Raw genomic sequence first — 19,685 nt, 5'->3', positions numbered from 1 at the left:
GAAAGATGACCACCTTTCGATTTTAGGAGGTGGTCGGCTTTTTTTCAAATTCCTGATTTTTTTCGGTTCCGTATCGTTAAATTTGAATACTAATCGCACCTCGCTGATTTGTTTTCATTGACAAAGATGGCGTCCAATCGTCAAATTTCAATGTTTTCATTTATAAAACGGGGGAAAAGAAAAGCAGATGACGATGATGATAAAGAAAATACCAGACCAAATAAGTTAAATAAAATTGATAGTAATGTTGTAAGTTGTTGAAATTAACTAAAATCAGCCAAACAATGGAAAAGACCCGCAAGTGAAGACAAATATGAGCAAGACTTCAAATGGCTTATAGCTATAAAGTCACAGAGGAAGGATACTACTGTTCTGTGTGCCAAAAATACGGCACAAAAGCAAGAAACAGGACATAAAATTGTAAACGAAAGAAGAGAGAAAAGAGATAAATTGTTGTAAAAAATCATCAAAGAATATTTGACAATTAATATGACTACTTCTATTTATGTTTGTTTAACTCCATTAAATGTAAATATTATACTAATCTTTATTTTTGTGACCCCCACGTGCACCCACAGTAAATAAAATCAAAGCACTGTAAGCGCTGTAGGCAGTTAACCAAAAACCAAGCCAAACATAATTATAAAAACTGTTGCAATGTAGCTTCAATCTTTTTTAAAGATTTTTAAAAAGAACAAACATTAAACATTCATATATTGTACATTTATGTTCATTAAATGAATTAATCATTAAGGCAAATAATTCATATTTTGTCAAAGTTTTTAAAAGCAACGCATATATCAAGTATATTTTTTTCATGGCCATGAGTCTGCAGTGATACAAGTTTGCAATGATTGCAGTTCTTCTAGTTGATAGTTAACATTGGTATTAGTTGACTGTTAGTAGTTCAAGCTTCCCCTATATTTCATTTGATTTGTTATATTGTCCAATACATGAATATATATGGTTGAGGGGTGGGGATCTCATCTGTTTCTAAGTTATCAAACAGGAGTGGGTAGGGTGACCCTAAGGACTCTCCCGATATTTCATTTGATTAGTTCTCATACTTGAATATATATAGTTTAATTTAAAGGTGGGGATCTCAACTGTTTCCAATTTCTCAATCAGGAGGGGTGGGGTGACTGCAGGGACTCCCCTACATTTCATTTAATTTAGAGGTAGGGATCCCAAATGTTTCCAAGTTCTTAAACATGAGGGGTAGGGTGACCACAGGGACTTCCCTATATTTCATTTGATTTGTTATATAGTCCCATACATGAGTATATATGGTTAAGGGGTGAGGATCTCGAATTTTTCCAAGTTCTCAAACAGGAGGGTGTACAGTGACCATAGGGACCCCCTTATAATTCATTTGATTTGTAATATTGTCCCATACATAAAAATATATTGTTTAAGATTGTGGATCTCGACCGTTATAAATTCTCAAACAGAAAGGGGTAGAGTGGCCCCACGAACTCCACCTATATTTCATATGATTTGTTATATTGTCCCATACATGAATATATATGGTTTAGGGGGTGGGGATCTTGACCGTTACCAAGTTCTCAAACAGGAGGGGTGGGGTAAACCCCAGGGAATCCCCCTATATTTCATTTGATTAGTTATATTGTCCCATACATGAATAAATATGGTTTAGGGTTGAGGATCTCGAATGTTTCCAAGTTCTCAAACAGGAGGGTTTACAGATCCCTTATTATTCCTTTGATTTGTTATATTGTCCCATACATGTATATGTATAGTTTAAGATTGGGGATCTCAACCGTTTTCAAATTCTCAAACTGGACGGGGAAGAGTGGCCCCATGAACTCCACCTATATTTCATATGATTTGTTATATTGTCCCATACATGAATATATATGGTTTAGGGGTGGGGATCTCGACCGTTTCCAAGTTCTCAAATAGGAGGGGTGGGGTGACCCGCAGGGAATCCCCCTATATTTCATTTGATTAGTTAAATTGTCCCCTACATGAAGTTATATGGTTTAGGGGTGGGGATCTCAACCGTTAACAAGTTCTCAAACAGGAGGGGTGGGGTGACCCCCAGGGACTCCACCTATATTTCATTTGATTATATATATATTGTCCCATACATGAATAAATATTAGTGTTGTCAAATCGTACACTTTGGCCTAACCGGTTACTCGGATAATCGTTCGACCGATTAACCGGTTAACCGGTAGTTTAAGTTGATGTTTGAACGTCTTTTCAATAGTACCTTACGTATAAATATAAGAAGATGTGGTATGAGTTTCAATGTGAATACCTTCCATTCACGTCATACATACATTTACGTTTTTATAATACCATAAATTGAAGTTTGTCCTTTGGTATTATAAGGCTTGTCTGTGAAGATTCATGTCGAAGTTTGATTTTTAATCAAATAAACAGTATAAACTATGGCGTTTGTACTAACTTTTGTTTGAAAAATAAAAAACAAATCTTGATCTCGTAGATTTGAATATGTCTGAAACCAATGATTCCATTTCATTTTCACTTGTTGTTTCCGAAAATAATGTGAATTAATATATAGAAGTATTTTAATTTTAATTGATTTATCCATCCATCAAGTATATATTGATTACATTCACGTAGGTTGGTTTGGTTTTTTTTTTGTTGGTTTTTTTTTTTTTTTTTTTTTTTTTTTTTTATAGTTTTTGAGTTAGCTTTTCGTTTAAAATATGACAAAGACTTGCACGGCAGAGATTGCACATGATTCAGATGTCGGTTTACACAATATTAGATCAAAAATGAAATAATGAAGTAAATCGTAAAATTTAATCGTATTACTGATTTAAAGTTAATGTTAAAAAAACATGTAACTAATTATGTTTCCTTAATATCTTGCCCCGAGCTGAGAGACAAGTTCTAATTAATTTTTGGATTAATAATAGCAATCAATATACTGGACAATTGATCTGTCAAATTAATTACCACGACAATTTTTAAAGACAACATAAATATTTAATGATTTCGATACAAATTTATATCAAATCTATTAAAATTGAAAAAAAGCCCGGTTAACCGGTTAGCGTTTTTGGTATTCGGTATTCGGTCGTTCGAACAACACTAATAAATATGGTTTAGGGGTGGGGATCTCGACTGTTTCCAAGTTCTAAAACATGGAGGGGTGGGGTGACCCTAGGGACTTCCCCTATATTTCATTTGATTAGTTATTTAGTCTCTGACATACATGAATGTATATGGTTGAGGGGTGGGGATCTCATCCGTTTCAAAGTTATCAAACAGGAGGAGGTAGAGTGGCCCAATGGACTCCACCTATATATCATATGATTTGCTTACATTCAGGTATCATATAATATAGTTGCACTATTTGTGCCTGTCCCAAGTCAGGAGCCTGTAGTTCAGTGGTTGTCGTTTGTTTATGTGTTACATATTTGTTTTTTGTTATTTTTTTTATGTAAATAGGGCTGTTAGTTTTCTCGTTTGAATTGTTTTACATTGTCTTATTGGGGCCTTTTATAGCTGACTATAGTGTATGGGCTTTGCTCCTTGTTGAAGGCCGTACGATGACCTATAGTTGTTAATATCTGTGTTATTTTGGTCTCTTGTGAATAGTTGTCTTATTGGCAATCATACCACATCTTTTTTTTTTATATAAGAAACTTCCAGCTATTTTAACTGACCTATCAAAATTGAGAAGAAAAAAATACCCCTTGAAATTGCAGTAATATGTTTAACTTTAAAAGCATCTAACATGCATTACCAACATTTATCACTGATAAAGAAAATTTATACTGTTACCAGGAACATATATATTGTCAGATATACTGTTCCCAGCTGTCACATTGTATTGGATTTTGACATTAAAATTGGTGTACAAAATATTTTCTGCTTTTTCTTTCTTTTACATATATGTTTTGGTTTTCAATTCTAGTGTTTATATTTCTTTACCATACAAAGATGTATTTTGTCACCTGTCTGGATTTTTTAGTTAATAGCCAAAACCTGGGATTACCCTTATCCGCTTCCGGATTCGGATCCGATATTGTAATTGTCTTCTCGTGGCAGCCATTTTGTTTTCAATGTTGTTTTTGACAGACGATGAGATACGATTTTACTCGGATTTACACATTATATGTCGGCGATTTTCTGTATAAAGCTAGCGGTTGAACAAATTGAACATCGCTGTCATAAATAGTAATGATGAAAATAAGTTTGAGATCGTTTATTAGATCGAAACTTTGGTAAAAACGTTTGCAAAGTTATTTTTTATTTTCTTTCAAGGTCCGTCGGGCATGTCAGGCGTAGCTAGTAACCAAGTAGAAAGTCCGACTGCAAAAGTGGAATGTCGTAGACCTCGGACAACTGCTTATTTGAACCCCTGCGTTCAAATTGAAAAGATACGAAAATTTTTCTAATTCAAAATTGCCGCCAACAGCGTGATCAGTTGAACTTATATTAATAGACTACTGACGTAGTTGACTACGCATTGACGACAAACAATATTCCTACGACTTTTGCAATTTGGGAAATCTTAACTACTTGTCTTTAGAGATTTACGGCGATTAAATATTTCATACATTTGTTCTTTGACATCTTAACCAAAAGCTCAGGGGATAATAAACTACATAAGGATTCCTAATGTGCTCTACTTCCTATGTGCAACTTCAAAACTTTTGGGAAAATCGACGATCATTTAAGGTTTTTCTGGTCATATTTTTTGTAATCCAGAATGAAAAGTATGAAAAAACTGTCCAATAAGTTATAAATAACATAGTAGCCAGCTAGATGATAACAATGGCACGTATTTCAGCATTTATTGGGTAGAACACAAATCCAGGGTGCTTGCATAAGGCAGCTTAACTGCCTAAAAAACGGTTGGACATTTAAAAAAAAACACCTCGTTGCAAGTGATTTTTTTTAAACACCCACCTTACCTTAGTGAAAAAAGGAAAACACTGTATGGTCATGTATCCAAAATCTAAATACATGGTTAGATTCAGCATATCATAGAACCCCAAGAATTCAATTTTTGATGAAATCAAATAATGTTCAATTTTAGACCCTTTAGACCTCAATGTGGACCAATTTGATAACAGGGCCCAAATATTAAAAATCTAAATACATGGTTAGATTCAGCATATTGAAAAACCCCATATATTTAATTTTTGTTGAAATCAAACAAAGTTTAATTTTGAACCCCGATTTGGACTAAGGGCTGTTCCAGAAAATACTATGTCCCCCCCAGGGAAGGCATTTTTTTTAAATATTATGTGGGTGGTTGTATTTGAAATACCAAAATGCAAAGGGAGTGCTGTTCTAATTTTATTTTATTTCTGTGGGTGGTGGGGGTTAAAAAAAAGTGCCGTCCCTTGGGGGGACATAGTATTTTCTGGAACAGCTCTAACTTGAAAACTGGGTCCATAATCAAAAATCTAAGAACATGTTTAGATTCAGCATATCAAAGAACCCCAAGAATTCAATTTTTGTTAAATCAAACTAAGTTTAATTTTGGACCCTTTGGACCTTAATGTAGACCAATTTGAAAACAGGACCAAAAATTAAGAATCTTAATACACGGTTAGATTTGGCATATCAAAGAACCCCAATAATTCCTTTTTTGATGAAATGAAACAAAGTTTAATTTTGGCCCCTTTTGGCCCCTAATTCCTAAACTGTTGGGACCAAAACTCCCAAAATAATCCCAACCTTCCTTTTGTGGTCATAAACCTTATGTTAAAATTTCATAGATTTCTGTTTACTTATACTACTAAAGTTATAGTGCGAAAACCAAGAAAAATGCTTATCTGGGCCCTTTTTAGCCCCTAATTCCAAAACTCCCAAAATCAATCCCAACCTTCCTTTTATGGTCATAAACCTTGTGTTTAAATTTCATAGACTTCTATTTACTTATACTAAAGTTATAGAGCGAAAACCAAATGTCTTCGGACAATGACGACGACACCAACGTCATACCAATATACGACCAAAAAATTTTCAATTTTCAATTTGCGGTCGTATAAAAACAACCAAACTGGGTAGTCAGGAGGCACTTCCACAAGAATATTAAAAGTGTTAAATTATGCATAGTTCAATTCATTAAAATATTTCTTATGGAACTTAGCAAGAAGTGCCTCATAACATGCAGTTAATTCATTTCTAAAATAGCAAATTTAGTCAACTGTAATGCACTTCTTAATGACTAATGCTCTGTAATGCATGCAGAAACTACATTCTTCTAAAATTCTACAAATGCTAAAAATGATATACTCGCAGGAAAACTATTAAAAGATGCTGCACCATAACTTAGCAATTCTTCTATTAGTAATGTTTTATCTTTTTATTATTAAGTCTATATACCAGTATGTTTGGTGGGCAAGGTTAGCAGTAATTAATAATTTAATAAATTTCATTGAACAATCAATGTTATCTCAAAGATCCCTAACCCATGAAGTTTACAATGTATTAGTACATGTAGTATAATATGCTGTTTATTTTATTTGTAAGATGTATCTTTGTTGTGTCGAGAAAAACACTTTAGAAAAGAGATATATACTTATGAAATAGAAAAACTTATATAAAAATTCAATTATTTCAGAAATAAAGTATTTTTGAAAAATCCCTACATCTTGATTTCTTATTTTATTTCCTTTGGATATAACTGTTACTTCTGATTCTAAATACAGATTAGATGCTTTCAAAGCTATTTTGTTCCCCTAATGCTTACTAGCAAAATGCAAAGAAATATTAATTCTAACATGACATGAAAACAAAATTTCTACGGAAAAAAGGTAAAAAGTAAGCATAAAGGTGTAAGATTATCTTCTATAAATGTTTATGGAAATAAGGTTAATTAGATTGTTATTTTCTTATATATTGGGCATTTTATTTCAAATTTTGTAGCCCTTTAAAAAATATTTCGATTCTGTGACACTCTATAGTTCAATTGAATGCTACCATGTTAACTATTAGCAAAGTTAGACCTAACACATCATCCATCTATAAGCCCCCTTTCCCTCATCAGAACATTAAAAACATCTTCCTAGAAGATACTATTCTAGAGACCTTTCTTTTGCCGTAGTCTGCTGCTACATTTCCTGACTTTGTACGTATTGGAGCTCCGGCACCTGGTTTTCCCCATGGCTGAAATTCTCCTGTATTTGTTGAGTCAGCTGAAAAACAGGCATTTATCATAGAATATGCTTGAAAATAACTCCTGGCATAATTTCTGTTTATACATATTTTTTTTAATGATTTTTTTCCCTTTCATAACTTGGTATGGGATTTGCTCATTGTTGAAGTTTGTAAAAGGTTTACTGCAGTTGTTTACATCCTCATCCTTTGATTTTTTAGTAACTTTACATCATCTTGGTTTCTATCTGGATGAAAACTCTTAAAATTTGGAATGGCAACATTCCAAAAATTCCAAAATGGTCATACACTATAAATAGTTTCGCGTGCAATATATAAATAAATGATAGCAAGTGAGAGGTATGATTTTAATCAGACTGACAAGAACTCTGTTGACAAACAGAATTTCAGTTCATTTCTTGAAGAACAAGGTATAGTCACTTGTGCATTTTTATCTATTTAAGTCAAAATTTTGACCACTTAAAAATCTGTCTAAAAGTTGATTCCCAGAATGTGAAATTTAGACTATCACAATCTTTACTTTAAAGTAATAGTTCTCACCTCTTTCTCTTTCCCACTGTCTTCTTTTCAATTCTCCTAGACTTGTTTTAGCAGTGGCAGGAGCAGGGGGAGGCAAACTGGATGTTTTCAGACTAGAACCTCGATCAAAGTCTGAAATTCTATCATCATCTCGTCTTTGATAATCATCCCGGGATTCCCGCCGATAATCATCTTTTTTGAAATTTTTATTTAAAGACTTAGATTCTAAATCCTGAAAATTACGTCTCTTCTCCTCTTCCTCTTTTCTATAATAAAACAAATAACCCATTTCAAAATAAGTGAGTTTAATCAATCAATAATTAAAAGATAAGTTAACCAAATTGATAATTGGCAGTTTTGATTTACACTGTAGTTTGTTGTTTTAAAAAAAGTTTCTAGTTATATTTACATATAAAATAAAAGTGTTTAGTTGCTTTTAAAAACTTTGACAGGTAAAACAAAAACCCTTAAAATTACAGTAATCAAATCTGTTTCCAAAAATCTTAAAAATAATTGAATGAATGTAAAACAATTTCAGATAAAACATCAAGAAATAAAACATAATTAATGTTAAAATGGATAATATTTTTAGTGACTGAAGGCAGTGGGAATTGAAATGTTATGAATATCAAATTAGCAGTTACACATATTATAAATTATTATGACAATAGAAAACAGTTAAAAATGTTATGTGAACTACAGTTAAAATCAAAATTCAAAAGTAACCAATTTGTTATGAAAGTACAGTTATTGTTATCATATGGCTCTCTTTACGTTAAAAGAATTGCATTAGTACAAAAACCTTTTAAAATTCTCTCATGAAATAACAGTGAAATAAAACTAATTTAATTCTGTTTATTGTGGTGTGATGCATGACATCCAATCTGTATAAACTGCTTTATAATTGTAAAGATGCAGATTGTCATAAAATGTTTAAACTTAAGATTTCCGCCATACTACATGTAATACATATGCATACAACAAATTGCAGCATTATAAACAACTAAATAACTCAACAAAGAAATGAGAAACTAAAAAACAAGAATATGAAAATTCATAATTAATCTAATTCTCAAAAGATTATTTGAGACAAATAGAATTTTATCACTGTTGAAAGCTAACTGTCACTTACAAATGTATCTAACTTCTGGAAAATCTCAATTGACCATAACATCCTACTAAAAAATCTGTATAAAAGGTTCTAACAATGTAATAGGTTTCTTCATAGAGTAGCTGACATGATAAAGATGGGAATTGACATGGGTCAAAAGGTCCAAAGAGGCAGAACTAAGGAAAACACAAGGTTGTAAAAGTGTACCAAATTACTTGCAATCTCAAGAATTGCAATGACAAAGTGGCCACTAAAAAGGTGATGTTCATAATTTTGATAAGCCATAAAAAAAAATCTGCTGTGTTGATGTTTGCAAATCCATTTGAAGGTTGTCAGAGAGAGAACAAAGAGGCTTATGTAGATAGGCAGGTTACTCCTCCATATTATCAAAGCTTTCTTTACAAAGCAACCTCAGGGGTAAAACTAAATAATATTAGTATGAACAAATTAACTTCAAACAAAACTTCAGTTTGTAGCATCAGGAACATGTGCAACAAGTGAGTACAGAGGAGATGATATCAATGATTTATAATTTAGCCAAACTTAAATTTTTAGAACACATTGCCAAAATTTGATGATTTTTATAAACAGCTTCCTTAATACATGTATCTCCTCCATTAACTTGTTTTACCTGGTTTCATCTGCCATAACCTTTTCTCTTGCTATCATTAACCTCCTTCTTTCTGCTTTTGTCATGTGTTTCCAAGGCAATGTGACAGGTATTCCTGCTATTTCCCTTGGTGAAGGAGGGTTTTCCTCTTTGGGTTTTTCACTTTTATGATCAACCCTTTCTGGAGTATGTTTCCGATGCCTTCCTTCTGAAGAATCTCTTTTATATCTGTCCTCAGGGGAGGGTCTTCTTTCCCGTGATCGATTATCATGTGAATGTCTATATCTTTCATCGGGAGAATGTCTACGTCTTTCTCTAGATCTGTCATCTGGTGAATGTCTACGTCTTTCCCGTGAAGGTGTTCTATATCTCTCTCTACTTGGTGTACGGCTTCTCCTTCTTTCTCTTGAATCTCTACGATATCGATCACTAGAATGTTTTCTATGTCTATCACTTGAATGCTCTCTATAACGTTCACTAGAATTATTTCTATATTCTCGATCACCAGAATGTTTTCTGTGGTGATCTCTTTCACCTGAATGTTTTCTAGATCTATATCGATCCCCTGAGTCAGATCTTTCTGGAGTTCTGTCACGTCTATCTCTCCTTCTATCATCATTATCTCTACTGTTTCAAAAAGATTAACAATTTTAAATGCACTGAAATTCAATTGCCATAATGTACAATTAATCATAACTTATATATGAAATTAATACATCTATGTAAAAGATTATCTTAAACAAATTTTTAAGCATTCTTGATTTCCATTCAATTTTATATATTTGTTATTAAAGCAGACCTGCGAAAGAAATAGAACAATTTTATCAAGTTATCTTCATCATAGCAGTAATATGTAAAATGGAAATTTATGTATGAGAAACAAAAACCATAATATATATGTCTGAATTTTTTTTTAACCTATAATAGTGGTTTTCTCTTCAAATGTTTCAGTTACATGAAGGTCTTTTTTTGATTGTAGAAGTTTTATTCATAAGTTAAGTGAGAGGTTTTAACATTTTACTAGTGCATTCTATTTAGTACATATGTAATGTCAAATATTCAAATTTCTAGTTCAAATAAGTATCATATCTATTTTTTACCTGGACTTTTTATTATCATCTACCAAAGCAAATATACTTTGGTCTTCATCTTTCTTCTTTCTATCTCTATGCCTCCGTCTGTGTTCTCCCTCTCCTTCCCTACCTGGCGATTCTACTTTTATTACATGTTTGTCTGAATCTAATGGAAAGAAAAAAACATACAGATATGATCAGTATAGATTAATAAGAATAATCGTATCCCCCATAACTCAAGAATGACAAAATATGATTGCAATAACATTTCATAGAATAAGGTATAAAAGAATTTGTGAAAGATACATATATTTTTTTAATTTCATTCTAATATAGTCCAATTGTTCTGAAAATCAACTAGGAAAATTCAACAAAATTTGTTTATGTTGTGATGTATTTGATAATTGTCAAGTTCTATGATTAAAGGTCAAATAGTTCCGTATTAATCAACTGAAAATCACCAAAACAGATCAAAAACTATGGAAATACATATAAGATGCTCTAAATTATGAAACTTTTAACCATTGAAAATTGACTACTCATAACTTTGGAACAACTTTTTCAAAATGGGTAATATAGAAAAGTAGCTTGTCTTTATGAAACCTATCTTTTTGATAGTATTTCAGTACAAATCCAATAAAGCAAACATGGGTAAATGAGCTATGAAGAGACATTCTCTTAGTTGTACTATTTCAACTCATTATACATGTAAGTCCCAAATCTAAAAATCATCAATATTGAACTAAAGCTTGCACCTAAATTTCTGTTTCTGTCTTAATAAAAATATACAACCTGTAGTTGTAAATGAAACCTACCCATTGATATACGAAGTGCATCTTCTCTCCCAGAGGCAACTTTTCCAACTGAAGCTAGGATGGCATTCAGTTGCTCCTGTGTGAGTGTAACAAGATTGCCATTTTCTTTATTTTTAGTTGCTTTCTTGCCCATTGTTTCTCTGTTTTTCTTGATAAAATTTTTGGCTGGTTTCTTGGGTTTTTCTTCCTCTGGCTGTTCTATTGGTTGAAGTAAATTGTCCGAATCTGCTGTCATGTCGGTAGGATACTGTCGTAAGGTAAATCTCTGGTCACGACTTTTGTAACCAAACTATATAAAAGAAAATACAAAGCATAATAATAAAAGTATTTACAAAAATGTAAATGTTACTCTCAAATCTATCATAAATGTGAATTCAAACAACTTTTTGCGCATTCTATGGATTTAAATATAAATGTGAACTTATTAATTGAACTCTTAACTATTATAAGTAAAACAAAGTATTACACATATATTCAGGCACCGACCCATGTCGATCAATAAATTTTTGCATCAGTCCCTAAAGTGTTGTTGTTATAAGACTCTCTACATTTTATGTTTTTTATCATAACGACCCTGCATACCCGAGGTATCCACTTTATGGACTCTACCGTACTACAGATTCACCAGGCGTTGGTTCACTTTTGTTTGTAATTGATTTATATTTATGATATAAACAAGATTTTTTGCTATTTTACGAAATTTTCCATTGGTCTTATGGACTCATAATTTCCTATTTCAGTACAGCAGAGTGATATGAAAAATTATCGCTAGAAACTAAGCGCCCATGTGCCATTGTAAATGAAATTAACAACGTTGTCATAGGTTTAATAGTGATAAACAGATTATCATTGGTCATCTTAACTCAATTGCTTTACTCACTTTTGCCGTAGCGACTCAAGTGAGAAAAACAATCTCTTTGAGATGACCAACGATTATCTACAATACTATAAATAATTATATACATACTTATATGGTGACATCTTGTTGCTGATTCTTAGTTAATTTTTCTATGTCACCGTCCTGATGTTTAACCACTCATACATTCATTATACATGTGTTATACCTCCTTTATTATAATTAAATACATTTACATGAATAAAATAGTACACACTCTATGTGCATGAACCACCACCTTCCATCTTGAACCATCAAACCTTATCCACAAACATTAAAGTACATAACTTACCTTTCTTTCTTGCTTCTTTGATTGTTCTACAATTATACAGAAATTCAACTCAAAACAAAATATATAAATAGTTCACCTTGCAAAACCTTAAACTTATTAATATAACTTTTCAATGAACAGATTTTTTTTAGTTCAAATCTATAAATCCAATAATGTATTTACTCAGAGAGTTGATAATTAAGGAATCATTTCAAACAACAATGTATTGGCTGAGTCATACATTTTAAGTAATACTATTGCCATGATTAAAAAATTTTAAAAACTTACCATTTGACCAGAATATCTGAGGCTTTCCATTCTGGGCCTTAAAATTTAATAGCCTGAAAAATTAAATCAAAAAGTCATTACTTGATGAAATGAAACAGTTAAACTATCATGAACATAAAGTGCATGCATGCATACAGTATTATTTCAAATCAAGTCATTTAATCATTAATGGGTGATGATGGAAGTGTTTAACGACCTTGACAGGCTTTTCAGCCCTCGCACAGTCGGTAGTCATTAATGGGCTATTGTCCCTGCTAGTGTTATCACAATTTCAAGGCCAGAAAAAAGGGGGAACATTGTAGTGTACACAGAAATTTCTTCCATTTGGCTGTTGATTGGGGTTAATGTGTAAGAAAAAACTATATTTTTTGTCCCTGAATCTCACCATTTTCTTTTTGAATGTTCCAATAAGAAATTTAAAAGTCCAACAAATAACCAACAGGTACAACTGTTTGAGATTTTCAAGTGCAAGACAATAATTCTCTAATTTTCTTATGCATTTAAACAGGGTATTGTGATAGAATCAGTATGTACAATGTATCACCTTGTATCTTTAGATTTTCTTAGTTTTATTTAACAGCAAAAATGTATACTAATACTTTTTGTACATGCAATAATAAAATAAATAACTGGTACCTTTGAGTATCAAGTACATTCTCCTTCCCTTACATAATAAGTCAATGTGTTATCATCATGCAAATTAATTCTTCATATTTTGTTTTTCTCAAAGATGTTTCCATACAAGAATTTATTTCATACTACAATGATTTCATACCATTCATTTTTAAGTCATCATATATGCATTCATTATTGTCAACAATACATGTATATGTGACTTATTATTGACTTATAAGTTATCTTCGGATAAGTTTTATTCATGTGTTAGTTTTTAAAATTAATTATTCAGACGTGTCAAATGAAAAATGAATGATAAATAAGCCAGAACCAACTTCTTCAAAACTATATAAATGGATCAAACTGTGAACACATGGTTTCACAAATTAAGCTTTGGTAAAAATACAAAATGTATACTGTGGATTCATTTATTTTCATGGGTATTAATTTTCGTGAATTACTGAAAAGTTGCATATTCGTGGATATTTGAATTCTTGGTTTTGCTAATCTCTGTGACAAAGTTCTATTGAAAATATATTATTTGTTGGGCATTTGAATTTGTGGGTTCACCTGTACCCACGAAAATTGGTATCCAAGGAATAGTTATGAATCCACAGTATTTATTTTAAAAGACAAACATTATCTGTGATACATGCACATGCATATAACAAGGTAGAAAAACTTCCATTTCTATATGGTTGCTAATTTCAATTACAAAACTCTTGATACGCAATGAAAAAATATGAGCAGAATGAAGTCAATGTACAATATTATAGAACTTTGGACTTGCATACAATTTTTGGCTTTATGCTTTTATTATAATGTAAAATATGTATACTTAAAGTTTAAGTCAGAGGATGCATACAAAACAAAAATATTCTATTAGAATACATTGGTTGATAGAATTTGAAATGAAAAGATAACCCTTTTCCAACACATCTACAAAATATATACTTAAAAAAAATAGAGAGGAATAAAATGCTTTGCCCACACACCTGCAGAGGTTGAACACTGAACAGTTGAGGAAAGTTTGGACACAATATTCAAGCTTGATACTGCCTGGATTTGGATTGTGGTAAATTTTTTGACATAATATACATGTATATAGGTTTCTGACACAAAATAAATGTGAATCAAAAATCTGAAATGTGACAAATAATTTATCTAGTATGGTCTAATATCCAAAATCTGACAACATGGTAAGATTCACCATAAATTTAATTTTAGTTCAAATCAAACAAAGTATAATTTTGGACCCTTCAAACCTTAATATGGACTTATTTGAAAATACATGTAGAGCTCAAATTTTTTTTTTTTTACCAAACTATAAGATTCAGCATATCATGAATAGAGCCGCAATTATTCAGATTTGATGAAATGTTTAGTTTTGGACCCCAATGTAGACAATGTTAAAAATTAGGCATATATCCAAAATAGAAATACAGGGTTAGAACCCCCAAAATTTCAGACTTTAAATTAATCCCCAATTGGTTAAAAGATTTGTATTTTTTCTATTGTGCAATACTGTGTTGTTGCACAATACTGAGTTATAATGTAATATATATTTGTACCAGGGTGAAGGTTTGGTATCATTAAAACTTTTAGACCTGCTGCAATTATTTGCACCTGTCCTAAGTCAGGAATCTGATTTTCAGTAGTTGTCATTTGTTGATGTGGTTCATACATTGTAAGTGTTCTTGTTTTTTATATAGTTTAGATGGTTGATTTTGAATTGTTTTACACTAGTAATTTTTGGGGCCCTTTATACATTGTTATAGTTTGCTGTTCAGTGTGAGCAAAGGCTCTGTGTTGAAGACCGTACTTTAACCTACAGTACACACACAGAGGATGTAATCTCATACTCCCAACACTGATTCTGGTGTAACACAGTGTCACACTGTGAAACACAGATTTTCCTCCCAGAAAACACCAAGTAATTACTACCATCTGGGAGGGTTTTATGACCTATTGATTGCAGGTAAAAGTAATAACAAGAGGCTGTCACAACGACAGCAAACCCGATTAATAAACATTTATTTGTGTCCTGGCAATATCACAAGAACCATTACTGATGAATGGTGAAAGTGAAAATCGTCAATATCAAATTTGACCTCCAATTTGTCATCAGTATCAACATATTAAAATTTGAAAAGCTTAGATTGAATGGTTCATGAGTAAATACAACAACGTGAATGGAAACACCATTTTACGATCTTTCAAGAACCATAACTCCTGAATGGTAAAAGTCAAAATCGTCATTATTGAACTTGATCTCTATTTTGTCATCAGTAACAACATATAAAAATTTCAAAAGCTTTGGTTGAATGGTTCATGAGAAAGTGCACAGACACGACTGGAAACACCTTTTTTCAATCTTTCAAGAACCATAACTCCTGAACGGTAAAAGTCAAAATCGTCATTATTGAACTTGACCTCCATTTTGTCATCAGTAACAACATATTAAAATTTGGGAAGCTTTGGTAGAACAGTTCATGTGTAAATTCACGGACACGACTGGAAACTCCATTTTTCAATCTTTCAAGAACCATTACTCCTGAACGGTAAAAGTCAAAATCGTCATTATTGAACTTGACCTCCATTTTGTCATTAGCAACAACATATTAAAATTTGGGAAGCTTTGATAGAACAGTTCATGTGTAAATGCACGGACACGACTGGAAACTCCATTTTTCAATCTTTCAAGAACCATAACTCCTGAACGGTAAAAGTCAAAATCGTCATTATTGAGCTTGATCTCCAATTTGTCATCAGTAACAACATACTAAAATTTGGGAAGCTTTGGTAGAACAGTTCATGTGTAAATGCACATGTAGTTACGATGTAAAGCCTATCCAATATCAGTGTTCTCCCCAGAAATTTTGGATAGCATCACATTTTGCAACTATTTTTTTTAATGTCGTTTGTCGCGTCGCTGCTCTATTTCCTTTTATATATGTTTTAGTTTATATTGTTCAATTCATAACTGAGAATACAATTAAACTATAACCACAAAAACAGTTGTTTCAGTTTATGTCTTCTTTATTCATTTATAGTTACAGAATTATTTTTTTCCTCTTGTGCCAAATAAAAATAAATATGTGGTTTCAGTTACCCAACAATAAGTCAAATGAATGAATGGTTCATTACAGTGCAACCTGTATTTATACAAAACTAAATTATTTAGTACACAAAATTAACTACTTTTTATATTATATCAAGTTAAGATAAAGTAGCAAAAGAAGCAAAAAAAAAAATCAATTTAAAAACTTTTTTTTATCATGTTTATGAAATTCATTGTTTCATGCCACTCAATGAATTAGTCCCAGTTGTTTCTTATCTTTACATCAAAATCATATGTATTTTTAACAAAGTTATCTAACAAATAGTCTGTTAATGCGTAGTTTTCTCTCTTGGTTTAATTTTTCTGTCTACTGTCCATCTGTTGTCATTATCGTGAAAATGCGGATTTTTGTCATATCTGGTCCGGTTCCGATCCGTAGTTTACACAAAAGTGTGCAATGGCGGCTGTAGTAAAATTTACGAAAATGAGTCTGAGAATAAACATTGTTTGACAAGAGATTGTGAATGAATAAGACACTTTTAATGCATTAAAATTTAAATGGATTAAACATAAACTTAAGCCAATTATGATAACTTTTTAAAGAAGTATTAAACTTATTTTAGCTCTAAACCAAAATTCTTGCTCTCGTATTACCGGAAGAGAAAGAAAGTAATTTTTGGAGAATTGCACAAATAAACGACCTTTTGAAAAAAATAAAAATCGTTTCAATCTCTAAAATTTCGTAATACAAAACGTTGATTTCGAATTGTTTTGTGATTGCATTTTTCCATGTCGATATTGGTGATTGCAGACACGTGGTATTAGTCATGTCACAAGTGTCAGCTTGGGATATAATTTCGCATCCAAACATCCAAAAGCATCCAAACACTTTTACAGTTATCACCCTGAGGGCAATTAACACCTAGCTATTTAATCTCTTAATTGCCTTTAGTGTCCGACTTAAAGGGATTACAATTAAAGGTGATTAACTTTTATGATCATAATCGATAATAGATGAAAGTTCAAAATTGAGGACAAGTAAAATAGCATCTTCAAAATAATTATAGCGTCGCGGGAATTATTATAGCATCACGGTGAAAAAATATAGCGTCGCGGTACCGCGACGCTAAAACAGCCTGGGGAGAACACTGAATATCATTTGTGAAACGGTTATTCCATAACGGTCAACCAACTCGTGATGGCGTCAGTAAAATTTACGAAGAGATGATTTCAACTCAACCATTTGGAACTCTTGTTTTAATAGCTTCCTTGTGAGCAACAACCCTTTATCAAGAAAATCATGATAGGAAATGCAAGCACAGGAATATCATATCAATTGGGAGATATATACACTGTTTGCAGGTGCTGCTGGAATGTTGCTACTTAGAAATGTCCCTTTCAAAATCAGTTCATGCCACATGTACCGAAATAACTGGCAAAATATATGTTTGCGATATATGAATGAACATGTCATATCTGTATAGACTCTGTAAATAGTAAAAATCAGTTCATGCAACATGTACCGAAATAACTGGCAAAATATATGTTTGCGATATATGAATGAACATGTCATGTTTATGACAGTATCTGTATAGATTCTGTAAATAGTAAAAAAAAGGTTAAGTAAACCTGTACAATTTTTTTTATACATTTTGGATTTTTGTAAAGCACTGCCTCTGATAGTGATACGTAGCAGTTCTGTATATTGAATGTTATTAAATCGTATTACCCGTAATTCATACTGTTTTCAAACCGTCCACCTTTTACATTGCGTATTTGCTTATCAATTCATGAAAACTTAAAAGTTGTTTACAAGTTGTTTTGGCTTCCCTTGTCGCCAGGAATTCGAGATTTCGACATGCGCAAACTTGTTTCCGCGGCGGCGATCAACCGGAAATTTCAAATTACGAATTATGATCCAATCCCAAAAAGCATTGCCCATTTAATAAGGTTATACGAAATACCACAAAATATGAAGAAAAAACAACGGTCGAGATATATAAAAAATTTTTTTTAGCATCATACGAGTAATTGTTTCAAATAATAAAGAATAATTAAAAACACGAAATAAGGGTTGATAACCTAAGTAAATTTTCATCAAAATTATTTGAAACATATGTCCGTTTTACACCACAAAATCTATTCTGAACTGACTATTAGTATTATGAGTAAGGAAGAACTGACGAATCTTGGAAAATTTAAGGCCATGTGAATCAGGAAATTTTCAAACTGCAATAGTATCAAAAGTTACAGCAAAGATAATGAATAATATAAATGGGCCATTTTGAATATATACCAAGGGGAAACTTCGTGCAAAACATTATTATGATTGTTTCGAAAAAAGGCTTTAATACAGAGATTTAAAAAAAAAATCAAACATAGATTACTCACTTGTTTTTTATGATCTGCTGGCGTTTATTTTTTACAAAAAGTCCAAAGCAACCTTTAAATTAAAAAACATCGTGCTGAGTCACTAAAGTCGAGCGCACCATTATTAGAAGGTGTACTTGGTCTATATTCATATTTGTTTTAACCAATATCTTAATTTAGGAACTTGTTCTAAGGAAATCATTGCTAGCACTGCATGAATAATCCTCTATCATATATAGCTTCGAATAGCCAAATATGAGAGTACAAGAGAAAAGGCTGTGGATTTTCTATAAAATTTCTAGAATCAGTTCATAATCCTTAATGAACCCTCATATATAGCTTCTTAGTATGACTTATTTGTCTTATTTTATTATAAAAAATGTTAATGTACTGTTTTTATTATAAAACAGTAATTACACTATGATATCAAAATGATAATGTCAATACAAGTTTGTAATGTTTTTAGGTTACGCATGATTTATGATATTTGATAGCTATATCCCCATGAGGAAATCTAGTGATCATGTTCGGTCACTCGATAACCAACATTTTAACGAGTGCTTACTTCTAAAGTAAAAGTTCTACACAATATCTTGATCTTTTCCTACATACTGACATCGTTTCACTGTTTCACTGTTGATAATCGCACATACCCGCACATTTGTTTTTCTCGTATCGAAAATGTACATAAAAAGTACGATATTACTCCCATGGGAGGCCTGTACTGTGAAAGAAGAAGACACAAATGGATGACTTCAAACTACAATCTATGACAAACGTAATGATTTCATCTTTCCAATTGTCAACTTCCAATTTATCAGCAGTAAAAGAGGGGCGACAGATTCCAGAGGGACATTCAAACTCATAGATCTAAAAAAAAAAAAGCTGTCAACGCCATGGCTAAAAAAAGAAATAGACAAACA

The 19,685-nt window shown here is 31.8% G+C and overlaps 1 protein-coding gene across 6 annotated transcripts in view; it reads right to left on the bottom strand.

Annotated features, from left to right (window-relative positions):
• Positions 1-18,307, bottom strand: part of LOC139496572 (golgin subfamily A member 6-like protein 22) — a 39,750-nt gene extending 21,443 nt beyond the window's left edge. For 3 of the 6 annotated variants that reach the window (XM_071285099.1, XM_071285103.1, XM_071285104.1), the window contains exons 1-8: positions 18,122-18,264; positions 12,717-12,769; positions 12,450-12,475; positions 11,263-11,551; positions 10,475-10,613; positions 9,396-10,001; positions 7,675-7,919; positions 7,048-7,154 (exon numbers count right to left, since the gene is read on the bottom strand). In XM_071285099.1, the coding sequence (XP_071141200.1) occupies positions 7,048-7,154; positions 7,675-7,919; positions 9,396-10,001; positions 10,475-10,613; positions 11,263-11,551; positions 12,450-12,475; positions 12,717-12,769; positions 18,122-18,132 (1,476 nt within the window). In that variant the 5' untranslated portion in view covers positions 18,133-18,264. Of the gene's footprint in view, positions 1-7,047; positions 7,155-7,674; positions 7,920-9,395; positions 10,002-10,474; positions 10,614-11,262; positions 11,552-12,449; positions 12,476-12,716; positions 12,770-18,121 lie in introns of all 6 variants that reach the window. The other 3 variants (XM_071285102.1, XM_071285101.1, XM_071285100.1) reach the window with 3 other exon arrangements.
• Between the last annotated feature and the right edge of the window lie 1,378 nt (positions 18,308-19,685).

The sequence above is a fragment of the Mytilus edulis genome, chromosome 1 (assembly GCF_963676685.1).
Source record: "Mytilus edulis chromosome 1, xbMytEdul2.2, whole genome shotgun sequence".
Taxonomy (NCBI): domain Eukaryota; kingdom Metazoa; phylum Mollusca; class Bivalvia; order Mytilida; family Mytilidae; genus Mytilus; species Mytilus edulis.
Note: the sequence above shows the minus strand (reverse complement) of the source record. Positions and strands in the feature narration are given on the sequence as shown.